At 51.8% G+C, this 12,473-nt stretch overlaps 1 protein-coding gene across 1 annotated transcript; it reads left to right on the plus strand.

The window, feature by feature from the left end:
- Positions 1 to 3,920: 3,920 nt before the first annotated feature.
- Positions 3,921 to 11,520, plus strand: MRPS30 (mitochondrial ribosomal protein S30). The gene is made up of 5 exons (XM_088469432.1): positions 3,921 to 4,625; positions 6,435 to 6,580; positions 8,569 to 8,674; positions 9,312 to 9,488; positions 11,140 to 11,520. The coding sequence occupies exons 1-5, from the start codon at positions 4,055 to 4,057 to the stop codon at positions 11,400 to 11,402; spliced, it is 1,263 nt and encodes a 420-aa protein (XP_088325558.1). The 5' UTR covers positions 3,921 to 4,054; the 3' UTR covers positions 11,403 to 11,520.
- The last annotated feature ends 953 nt before the right edge of the window (positions 11,521 to 12,473 follow it).

The raw sequence follows: 12,473 nt of genomic DNA on the forward strand, positions 1-12,473 counted from the left end.
AGATGGAGGTTTTGATCCAGAAGTGCGTTGACATCCTGCCCCAGGCAGCCAGGAATATGAGCCAAAGCCAGAAGTGGAGAATGTGGGAGGAGGTCGCCGTTGCTGTCAATAGGGTGGGTGATTATGTCCGTCTAGCCCGGGATGTCAAACGGCGGTAAGTAAACACTTTCCCATCCTATAAACAAACCCCATTGTAAAAAAAAGGATAATGGTTCCAATTTCATTCCACAGATGGGCAGACTTCAAATATCGGCTCAAGCAAAAACTTGCCGACAGGGCTAGGCATGCAAGGGGGACAGGTGGGGGTCCCACCCCTGTGTCATTGGAGTTGACAGACTTAGAAGAGCTGGCACAGGGGTGTGTGCAGGCTGTGGAGGTGTTTGGCGTGTCCAACATGGATACGGACATGCCAGACTTTGCGGCTCCTCATGTTGGCCAAGGTAAGTCTTGTGATGTCACCAACTCTGAAATGCTATTGTGCCAATATGTAGATTCTAATGTGAGTCTTTTCGCAATTTTCCTAACAGAGACAGAGGCGGATGAGTCTGCTCCAGAGGGGAGCCTTGGCCGCAGAATTTCTGCTGGCTCTGCAGGGGAGGAACCAGTACATCCGGCTGAGGACCCTGCAGAAGCCAGTCCAGGGCGTGCCCCCTCGCAGGCAGTGGGCCTCCTCACAGAACTCAATTTTAAATCGGATTGCCATACGGAGATTCTGCAGAGGATGGACGCCAGTCTGATACGGGTGGCTGAGGCCCTGGAGCAAAATGCTGCGGCCAACGTGACCATTGGTCAGGCCCTGGCGGAAAATACCAGGGCCAACATCCGCATCGCCGATGCCCTGGAGCAGCTCGTTCGCCAGCACATGGTGGAGCCGACCTCCCTTCCTGCCGGAACATCCGGATCCTCCACCTCTGGCACAACATCAGCCAATCCTCCAAATGTGCCTAGCCCTGTGCCTAGTCCAGAGGCCACAACATCTGCCTCTGGACAGGCCAGCCCGATGGCATCCCGGACCCGGTCTGGCGCCCACCCTCACCCAGCCAAACGGGCGAGAAAACGGTGACAGCAATGGCGACTTTTCCCACACTCCTTCTGTGCTTGGCTCATATTCCTTTCTGGTCAAAACTTCCCTCTCCTTTCTTGTGAAATGTTTTTAAATTTTGTATTTACGCTTATGTTAGCAGTTATGGGTTTGTTTGTTTTTTAACAAATATCTTTGCCACAAAAAAAGGCAACAAAATATTAGGCCAATTTGTTTGTGTTTAAACAATAAATTAAAAACAAAAAAATGAGATTGTATTGTGACATTATTGTACAAATGGGTTACATTTAATCCTGGCCCTAAAGGCAAAAACTGACCCTCTTCCAAAAAAAAAAAGGCCTCTTTAAGGAACGTTTAAAAAATCACATAGCGATGCAAATTCCACAGTAAACGAAAAAAAAGGGGAGCTAATTAAAACATGATGACATTATTGTTACAATAGGCCATAACCAACAAATTGTGGCCAAAATAAAACCCCCAAAATGTACGCTAATTGATTGTGTAATCATGACATTAGCAGCTCTGATTTCCACCTGCGTACGCTTCTGTGCTATCCCAATAAACTGCTTTCCAAACACATACCAAGCCGGTTTTCAATCCAACACTAATTACTTTACTGACCAGCCGCGATTAATCGCAGCACCATCATTGAGTCCCGGGACGGAGGAGAAGGCCATCGCCAATGTGGTCGAGTAATCCTGACCCTAAGCTGTGCGAGCATTTTGAAGGGAAAGCGGATGTTCCAGTGACGTATGAGACGGTCCGAACACATTTGACGTTCGCATCTGCTAATGTATGTACGCCCCAAAAACGCCTCGCCACGCCTGCGTTTTTTCATCTCCACCCCCGTCAACACCCAAAAACGCCCTGTTCTGTCAATCACATTTGACATGTCACTTCCTGTACGCTATTTTAGGAACGAGAGAAAAAAAACTCGCAATCTGCCGTACGCACATGCGCAGTGTAACACCGACGGGGCGTGCTGTCAATGTTGACAGCACGCCCCCTCCCGTCAGAAGCCGGCCCACTGACATCACTAGTGATGTCAGTGGGAGTGATTTTGGCTCTGATAGAGCCAAAATCACTCCGGAGCTTGCGGTTGAAAACCTCAACCGCAGGCTCCGGCTCGCAAATTCGATGGTCGCGATGGTCTCGACCATCGCGACCATCACAATGCACGCTCGTATAGCCTGTGGGTGGTGACCCACAGCTATACGAGCGTCCAGGAGGACGCTCCATGAAAATGGAGCCCGGCCCTCATTCAGAGCGTGCGCTCTGCTCAGAGCGTACGGCTCTGAATGAGGGCCTAAAAGCTCTCCCTCCCCTGGCTGCTGTGTGCTGTGTGCCTGATTCAGACCCGCTCGCGAGCGCTCGCAAGCGGGTCGATGTTGCCCAAGTGCGCATGCGCACGACGGAGACGGCTCCGTCGTGCACATGCGCGAGACCCGAAGAACGACGGCCAAGCCGTCGTTATGGGTCTCGCACCAAAGGGGGCGTGCTGTCGATGGTGATTGACAGCACGCCCCCTTTGGTGGGCGCGCCGGGGGCGTGGCTGCCCAGACGGAGGCGTTCCCATGGGAACGCCTACCGTCTGGGCTGGCCCCACTGACATCACTAGTGATGTCAGTGGGAGTGCTTTTGGCTCTGATAGAGCCAAAAGCACTCAAGGACTTGCGGAAGCGAGACCCTACCGCAAGGGTCTCGTCGCAAGCCTGATGGTCTTAACCATCATTTTGGCCGCTCGCTATAGCCGTGGGTGGTTACCCACAGCTATGCGAGCGGCCGGGAGGCCACTCCAAAAAGGAGGGACGGCCCTGATTTAGAGCGAGCGCTCTGTCAGAGCGTCCAGCTCTGAATCAGGGCCTGATTCAGACCCGCTCGCGAGCGGGTCGATGGTGCCCTAGTGCGCATGCGCACGACGGAGGGAGCTCCGTCGTGCGCATGCGCGAGACCCGGGGAACGACGGGGAAGCCGTCGCTCCATGTCTCGCACCAAAGGGGGCGTGCTGTCGATGTTGATTAACAGCACTCCCCCTTTGGTGGGCGTGCTGGGGGCATGGCTGCCAGACGGAGGCGTTCCCATGGGAACGCCTACCATCTGGGTCCGGCCCCACTGACATCACTAGTGATGTCAGTGGGAGTGATTTTGGCTCTAATAGAGCCAAAATCACTCCAGGGCTTGCAGTCACCGAGACCCTACTGCAGGGTCTCGTCGCAAGCCCGATGGTCGCGATGGTCTTGACCATCGCGACCATCATCATTGACGCTCGCATAGGCTGTGGGTGGTAACCCACAGCTATGCGAGCGTCCAAGAGGCCGCTCCAAGTTTAGGTAGGAGGGCCCTGATTTAGAGCGAGTGGTCTGGTCAGAGCGTCCCCCTCTGAATCAGGCCTTGTGTCTCCTGCCTCTGATAACCTTCCTGGCTCATGTTGCTGGGATCGTTGGAGGCTATCTCTCACTGCCTCAGACTTGGCCCTCCCACTCCTCTCTGTTAGCTCTGATTGGCTCTCGCTGTCTCAGAGAGCCAATAAGTGTGCAGCCCTGGCCCTGCAGCTGCAACTGTGTGTCTGAGCCCCTCCCCTAACCCCGCCCCTTTACTATTCATATGAATAGTTTTCACCATTAAATGCTTTTGATGCGATGGTTAGTTACCATCGCATCGAAAGATTCAATGGTGGAAGCACTGCCATCATATGATGGTGGGCTTCCGATGTCCAACCCTAGTGCTAATGAATCAGGCACACTGACCCAGCCATCAGCAAACTAGTACTCATAGGGGCGGGGATAAAGAGACAAGAGGCGGAGTGTTATTTGCATATGGGCGTTTCGGGGAGGATCTAGGCGGGAATTGGTCAGATGAGTGACAGCGCCTCAGTCTCTTCCTACACGTGGTCTAGGTACTGTCAGTGTGGAGTAAACGAGGTGAGTACCAGTCTTCGGCTGTCAGCTGACCTGAAAGCGCCCAATCAGCGAGCACGGCAGAAGGTCGCGTCCTCCGCTGCCCGGGCAGAAGATGGCGGGGCGGAATATAGCGGGGCGGAAGATAGCGGTGGGCCGAAAGTTATACGGGAATCTGCGGTTCAATGCGGCGTTACCGGCCACCCTGCTGCTGCCCCCGGAGCCCGCCGTGGCCACCACCTCGCTCTACCCGCCCATCGTAGCGTCCATGACGGCCAAGAGCAAGGCGTCCCAGCGGCGGCGGTTGGAAGGCCACTACAGCCGGGTGCACGCCCTGAGCGACGTCTCCGCCCGGCTGCAGCTGATCACCGGCCTCCAGCGCATGAAGTACGTGGTGTACCCGCAGACCTTCGCCCTGGGCGCTGACCGCTGGTACCAGCAATTTACCAAGACCGCTTACCTGCCGGGGCTGCCGGAGCGGCGCGCTGTGGGGGGCCCGGATCTGGCCCAGGTGCGTTCCCTGGTGTGCGAGGCGCTGCTGCAGGAGCTGCACTACACCCGGAAAGGCCGCAGCTACCTGTATCGGGAGCAGGAGGTGACTGCCGCCCCCTTCCTCACCAACCTGGTCTCCGTCCTCAGCAGTCAGTGTGTCGGCTTTAACCCGGCCCTCAGCCGCTCCTGTCTGGGTGAGTGCCCAATGCCACTGTCATGTACTGCGTGTTGGGTGACGTCTGCTGCCTGGGGGGGTGGTGGGCACAAGGGTTACTGTGCTGCCTGGGGGTGGGCACAAGGGTGACTGTGCTGCCTGGGGGGGGTGGGCACAAGGGTGACTGTGCTGCCTGGGGGGGGTGGGCACAAGGGTGACTGTGCTGCCTGGGGGGGGTGGGCACAAGGGTGACTGTGCTGCCTGGGGGGGGTGGGCACAAGGGTGACTGTGCTGCCTGGGGGGGGTGGGCACAAGGGTGACTGTGCTGCCTGGGGGGGGTGGGCACAAGGGTGACTGTGCTGCCTGGGGGGGGTGGGCACAAGGGTGACTGTGCTGCCTGGGGGGGGTGGGCACAAGGGTGACTGTGCTGCCTGGGGGGGGTGGGCACAAGGGTGACTGTGCTGCCTGGGGGGGGGTGGGCACAAGGGTGACTGTGCTGCCTGGGGGGGGTGGGCACAAGGGTGACTGTGCTGCCCGGGGGGGGGGTGGGCACAAGGGTGACTGTGCTGCCCGGGGGGTGGGGGGTGGGCACAAGGGTGACTGTGCTGCCTGGGGGGGGTGGGCACAAGGGTGACTGTGCTGCCTGGGGGGGGTGGGCACAAGGGTGACTGTGCTGCCCGGGGGGGGGGTGGGCACAAGGGTGACTGTGCTGCCCGGGGGGGGGGTGGGCACAAGGGTGACTGTGCTGCCCGGGGGGGGGGGGGGTGGGCACAAGGGTGACTGTGCTGCCCGGGGGGGGGGGGTGGGCACAAGGGTGACTGTGCTGCCCGGGGGGGGTGGGCACAAGGGTGACTGTGCTGTATATAATATTGTATTATTCTAATAATTTTTATAGTCAAAACTCTGGAGTAAAAAGTGTATGGCAGGTGAACGACGTTGTTCGCAGACATATCGCTGGTACACACTGGCCGACGCTCACGATGTATCGGCCATTCGATTGAACGGCGGATATATTGACCTGTGTGCACCCTGCACAACTGTAATTTTTGTAGCGCAGCCTCTAATATCACACAAGCTTTTTGGTTGGTACTTAATCCCTCATTTGATAAAGCTGCTCCCCACCCCCTCTCAAGTTGTCATTTATTGGTTAATTCAAGACATATGAGCTTAATAATAATAATCGCACAAGTCTAATCAAGACCACAACATCCACTTCTAGTGGAATTATGGCCCTCATTCAGAGCCGTACGCTCTGAGCAGAGCGCACGCTCTGAATGAGGGCCGGGCTCCATTTTCATGGAGCGTCCTCCTGGACGCTCGTATAGCTGTGGGTCACCACCCACAGGCTATACGAGCGTGCATTGTGATGGTCGCGATGGTCGAGACCATCGCGACCATCGAATTTGCGAGCCGGAGCCTGCGGTTGAGGTTTTCAACCGCAAGCTCCGCAGTGATTTTGGCTCTATCAGAGCCAAAATCACTCCCACTGACATCACTAGTGATGTCAGTGGGCCGGCTTCTGACGGGAGGCGTTCCCGTGGGAACGCCCCCGTCAGGGAGGCACGCCCCCGGCACGCCCACCAAAGGGGGCGTGCTGTCAATCAACATTGACAGCACGCCCCCTTTGATCGGACACAACGAGCGAAGGACTTTCCTTCGCTCGTCGCGTCTGGCGCATGCGCACGACGGAGCTCCCTCCGTCGTGCGCATGCTCAGTCCATAACATCGACCCACTTGCGAGCGGACAGCCGCTCGCGAGTGGGTCTGAATCAGGCCCCATGTCTTTGCAGGTGTCGAAAGTATTTATTTGTTTGTGATTATACATTTTTAAACTACTATATTTTTGCAGATCTGAAACCTGAGGTGAACTTCTATTGGCTGCGTGGGGAGACTAAGGTTCCTCGTGGTCACAGAAAAGGCCGTATTGATCCCGTCAGATTTCAGATTGATGATGAACCTCTTGCTCAAATCAGAGTGTCTGAACAGCTCCCAGAAGTACGATATGTCCCTTCATAAACTTTGTGCTGAGGGCCTGATTCACTACGGAACGCTATTCTGCTTATACGCACGCAGTTGCCTATAGCAGCGGTGACATGTAAATGTCATGCAGCCTGACATAAAGACGCCCACTTCCCCATATACTTGACCAACATAGTGAAACAATCGGTAACATCGGACAGTTAGGGAAGCTCGGACCTTACGCAGGAATTGCTTACTTTTGCACAAGCTATGATGCCTCAGTGAATAATTTATGCACGCCCCTGCAGCGTTCGCCTGACCACCCCCCCATCACCACCCACAAACGGCAGTGTTTGCAAGTACGCGCTGTAGCCCGTATTTTACTCGGGATTGCAGACAGGGGACTCTTTTAAAAGGTGGCCAGGTCCCCGGGGACGCGCTGTGCTGTTGACAATCTCTGACAGGCTGTCAGAGATTGGGGACACCATATGCTGCAGCCAAAGACCCGGCACACTCGGCCTGCAGATAAAAAAAAACAAAAAAACACAGCGCTGTCGTTCAAATAGATGCCGGCTGCTAGCCAATTTGGCCGCTGTTACGCGAGCTCTGATTGGCTTGAGGCTAGCGCCAGGTTAGAATGACGGCGGCGCTATCGTGAAGGGGTGCTCTCTGCTGCCTGGACTCCTGGAAGCTCCACACCAGTCACAGGCAGCAACCGACGTAGGAACCGGATAGATGGTTAGTGACAACGGGGAGCCGCAGTGGCGGCTCACGGGATTGCATCAGCCCATGGGAGAGCCTGCAGGATAGGATGGGGGTCTCCCATTGGTTGCTGGCCTGCCTGTCAACCTTTCCTTCAGGTAGCGTGCGCTCCTGCGCGCAGTATCTGCCATCTTCGCACTGCATGGTCAACCATTTCCCAGCAGCAGATCCTGGTCATCCATTCCATACCAATGACAAGGTAAACACATTTGACATATCATTACGTCTGTAGATCTATGTAAATATATAACATCCAGCCAGCTATACAAGGTCTGCTTTCTTTGAAATTGAGGTGTGGTCACTGCTGTCATCTCCTTAACCATGCTGCCTGCACCTCTGTGGCTTGATGCATTATACTGCCAGTTACAGGAAAGTAAGCAGGAGATGCCGCCTATTGGCAAATATAAGGGACTAGTATTTGACCAGTCACTTACCAGGTCGTTAGGTAGTGTGGCCAGTGCTGCATAGTAGCCCTTTCTGTCCTGGCTGCAAACTTGTCCTGTCCGTCTATCACAGCAGTGGGAGCCAATGGTGGGATGCCCACCCTGGCTACCACTGCGCATGGTGGAGACGGGAAAGGCCATAGCAGATTTTCATATAGACTAGTATTATGCACTCTACATATGTGTTGTCACCCAAGCCTTAATCCCAGACACTTCAATGTGCCTGTGCTGAGCTCTCATCTGCAGGTCTATCCAGTCTTCACTGCGGCAGCGAGAGCCGTTGGCGGTGCAATCATGTATTTCCCGATTTACATATCGATATCTGGATATTACATAGCTGATTATAATTCTCTCTGCCTTTACCCCGAGCTCTTACCTCAACTGCTACCTGCACATAGAACTGTCCCAAATGCTGCCTGCCCTCACCCCCCATAATATGTGATGGGACCCAAAATCAGAAGTAAAACCCCAATTTTTTAAAGTGAGGGCTCCCCAGGACCCACAATTTTTTTTTTTGCTAAGTGCGATCACTGAAACGGCACTTCCTGTCAATCACTCTGCCATGGGTCAGCGTAGCCTTTGCGACTGCAGTTCCGAACGCAGCGTCTGGCTTACGCACTTCGATGCATGTACACTGCGAATTAATCGACCGATTCTTGCTGAATCAGGTTTGTGTTAAGGAGTTTGCTACTGTCTAGTTTTACATTTAGGTATTTGTTATATAATTGAAAATATGATTCCTGAGCAACATGCATTAATTATCCGTTTTTCCATTCTGTCTAATTAGTTTTGCTGAATTCTGTGTTTTTTTTCTTGAAGTTTGTTCCTCTAGACTCTGCTGTACCTGAAGAGGTTCCAGTCATCCCTTATGAACCGAGCAGATTGCCCCTTTTCAAAAAACAGTATGAGAACAACGTATTCATTGGTAAATGATTCCAAGAACACCAAAGATTATTAGTTATTAACAGGATAACTTTCATGGATTTACTTCTGTAGGTATAGACCAAAACAAATTCCATTGTAGGGATATTTGTATATTCCATCCCCCCAACCTAGTTGCCCAAAAGGCTCCTAGAGGTAAAGGTTCATAGTTTCTCCGTCAGCAGTAGATATTATGGTCCCAGTGGTACTTTTGGGGGCAATTCAGGAGGCTTTAGGGCTCACCCAATCTGTTCGAGTGAAATGGAGGATCTCAAGAATTGAATTGAGAAGCCTCATAGAATGCTAGACTGCTTTTTTCGTTTTCATATACTTGTCAGCACTTCCCGAAATAAATAGATTGGGTAGTTGTGAATGCAGCCTTAGGACATGGACAAATTATACACTTATGGAATCGGTGCTTTAAGACTGGCTTTAGATGTCCTATTATACAATGTAGATTCCCATATAGATTGTGTGCATTAAGTTGTCTGCTTTTGTACTCCTCCCCTTCAATAAAATATACCCCCTCCTTGTTTTAAAATACAGGGTCCAGGTATAAATTGTTTTCGAATAGTGAGCCGTTTGAACAGTCCAATTATGTCTGCGTGAGACTGCATAACATACTGTCCACTTCTCTTTAGGATCCAAGATAGAGGACACCTGCTGTTATGGCCATACACAGTTTCACCTGGTACCAGACAAATTTAAGAGAGAGCGACTACAAAAGCTGAACAAAGGAGACCACGTTGAAGTCTTTTTACGTGCGAACGCCATTGCAAGTCTCTTTGCCTGGACAGGAGCACAAGCCATGTATCAAGGTGAGGCTAAATGTTCTATGTATGATGTTCCAGTGAGCATGGACTCTGTATAAAGGGGAGGAGGGGGCTCTATTATTGTGCACAGTTGAAAGCAAATACAAAAAAAAGGAGCAATTTGCTCCTCAACAAACCATGTTGCAGTGCACGGGGTGCAAATGTATTTATTTTTTGTTTTACATGCAAGGAAAATTCTGGCTGTTTTTTGTAAGTAACTTACAAATACTTGGTGGCTTTGGATTTACACTGCAATTTAGAATTAATCTAGGACGCACAGTGCAGCATGTTATATATTTAACCCATTACCCCTGCATATACCAGGTGCAGAGAAGGGCCAATCCTTGAGAGGGGGGGCCCCATTTTGTTTTTGGGGTCCCCACTTTCCAAGGATTGCCAGCCCTGGGCTGAAAATTTTGGGGCTGGTTTATATTATGGCACGGGGACCCCACACTGTGTTTCCCAGCTATAGTATAAGCCCCCCAGCTGGTTTAGCCCGGTGCTGGTTGTAGGAAAATAGGGTTTTCCCCCTAATTATGATTCACCACATCGGGTTGGCTATTTTCCTGTGCCAGCCTGTGCTCAGAGGTCCAGTGCTTGTTATGTTTTTGGGGCACTGCATAGATCACACTGATATGTGCAGTGCTTCTGAAGAACACGCTGCTCACAGGTGGGTCTAATCATGTCAGCCCAATATGACTGAACTTCTGCACAAACACGATTCCAGGCACCATCAGAAAACACCATTCACTCAAAAGGAATTCTTAATAAATTTGAGTATGTGATTGGGAAAAACAAGTATTGCAGCGATGCCCAGCCTGTTTAATCTCAGAGCAGTTTTCTCATTCAGCCACTGATTGTGTTAGCTAGCGTTCCCGCTAGGCTGTTTTAGCGGGCCGCCACGCCTTGCCCTATTTCTAAAAGGCAAAAAGAACCCTGCTCTCTGGCGCGGCACCCCGATGAAACAACCTGCATGTGCCGTCCTCACCCGCGGGTCGCAGTGTCGCGTGGGTGGGGAAAACTGCGGTGTATCATTCACACTGACAGCAGCGCTTGGGGGCAGCCCGGCATGTCCGGAAGTGCCGGGCACGCCCCCAAGAGTACTGAAAAGGGGATGCGCCTTAGACACGCCCCCCTTTCGTAGCACGCAGATGTGCCCTTTCTCTAGGTCTGGCACCGGACCCAGAGTGAACACTATTATCTAAAGCTGGAATTGTTGCTTATTACTGAGGGTTTGGCCAAAATGTTATGTAACGTAAGGCCTGAGAATAAGCATCAATGGAAACTCTTGAATTGAAACACTATTTATTTGAAATATTAATACACCTTAATGAATTACTGAGGTATATTACATGGTGAGCACAATGTGACTACAGTCAACAGCCCTTATATGAATAGTGTTTCTGCTAGACTGCGGGCAGGGCAGAGCATCTCTGTGCGCACCAAAGGCCCAGCACTTATGGAGGTCCTTGGCTTCCCCCAAGCTCTCCCCTTACTAATAGATGCCGTTAACATGCACACAGCATCTATTCATCTGGCAGAGATTGGTCACTGCGGAAGGCGGCTGTTTATAACACAGACTAGCGTGACACTATGAAGTAAAAGGAGAGGGATTTGTATTTTTGAGGTCCAATGCTCATTGTTTTGTGTTTTGTAGGCTTCTGGAGCCAATCGGATGTGACGCGACCCTTTGCCTCACAGGGGGTTATTTCTGACGGTAAATACTTCTCGTTTTTCTGCTACCAGCTAAACACTTTGGCTTTAGCGGTGGATTCCGATAAAGGCCCCAACTGTAAGAACATTTGCTGGGGAACACAGAGCGTCCCTCTATATGAAGCCGTGGAAAATGGTGACGTCAAAGGATTTAATGACTACGTTCTTAGGCAGCTTATTGACTTTTTTCTGAATTGCCCAACATAGTATAATGGTTTCAAAGGTTCATAATAATTTCATTTGTGTATATATATTCCTGTGTTCTAATGCACTTCTGAATTGTGGAAATAAAGTGAAATGTGAGCTATTTTTTAATATTCTAAAAGTAATTATCTTTTTTTTATTTTGTCTCCATAAAGCAAATGCCATCCATTTTATTCTGAAGCAATTTGAGCTACAGTTAGTCAATGCAAGTATCCCTGATGCATAGTAACTGGTGTCTTCTATCACGTGATTCCAGATCTGGGGCGTCCAAATAATTTTTTCTTGGAATGCCATATAAAGAAAATGACTTTGGATGGCTTTCTTGCAATTAAGGGTATCCAATTAGTAGCGCTAAAGTAGTGCTGCTAATTGATCGCTGCGGGGCTGTCCAATTAGCCCCGAAGTGCCTCCTAATGCCAGCACAAATCGTGGATATTTTTCGGGACCTGGTGTGTCCCAATAAATCCATTATAAGTGCCGTTTTCTTCAGGGTTTATAGGCTCCACAGGAAGACCTTGGGCTATAGGTTGGGAACCAAATCTGGGCACCACGCAGTTAAAGCTTTCATCTCCCAGGTTGCACTGGGTCCTCTCCCTATATCCCGAGCAAGAGTCACCTCAGTTGTAGTTGGTGCCCGGCCGGAGTTAATGTACAGGGGCTGCTTAGCAGTCCTTAAGGCTATTTTATTTGTATGATTTCAGTAGTTTCTAAACTGTCTTCAGAGCGCGCAGCAACAGACTGTCCATTGGACGTCTGTGCTGCCGCTCCGTCACCCCGCCGGCGCCGCAACGCCAGTACCGATCTGGGGATCTCGGCGGGCCCCCGGGTTCCGTGCTAGCCAGGCCCCATGGACTTCCCAGACTGCAGCCGGATGTACGGGGACAAGGTAAGACGGGTCACTGCGGTGACCCGCATATTCTCAGTCATTGTCTCCGGGGACAGACCAGAAGCGTTGAGGTGGACTCTGGTCCCCCCCCCATATCCTGCGCTTCCACTAGACCACCAGGGACCGTTTCGGCACGGGAAGCTAGCGTCCGGGGGTTTAATATTCAGCCAGGGGAGACAGCCTTCTCA

This window comes from Taudactylus pleione, unplaced genomic scaffold, assembly GCF_031769625.1.
Source record: "Taudactylus pleione unplaced genomic scaffold, aTauple2 ptg000092l, whole genome shotgun sequence".
Taxonomy (NCBI): domain Eukaryota; kingdom Metazoa; phylum Chordata; class Amphibia; order Anura; family Myobatrachidae; genus Taudactylus; species Taudactylus pleione.

Bases quoted from the DNA above. Each gene is read 5' to 3' on its own strand.
- MRPS30 (XM_088469432.1), top strand. From the start codon at position 4,055: ATGGCGGGGCGGAATATAGCGGGGCGGAAGATAGCGGTGGGCCGAAAG. The intron at 8,675-9,311 runs GTAAATGATTCC...ACTTCTCTTTAG, and splicing joins TGAGAACAACGTATTCATTG to GATCCAAGATAGAGGACACC. The intron at 9,489-11,139 runs GTGAGGCTAAAT...TGTGTTTTGTAG, and splicing joins AGCACAAGCCATGTATCAAG to GCTTCTGGAGCCAATCGGAT.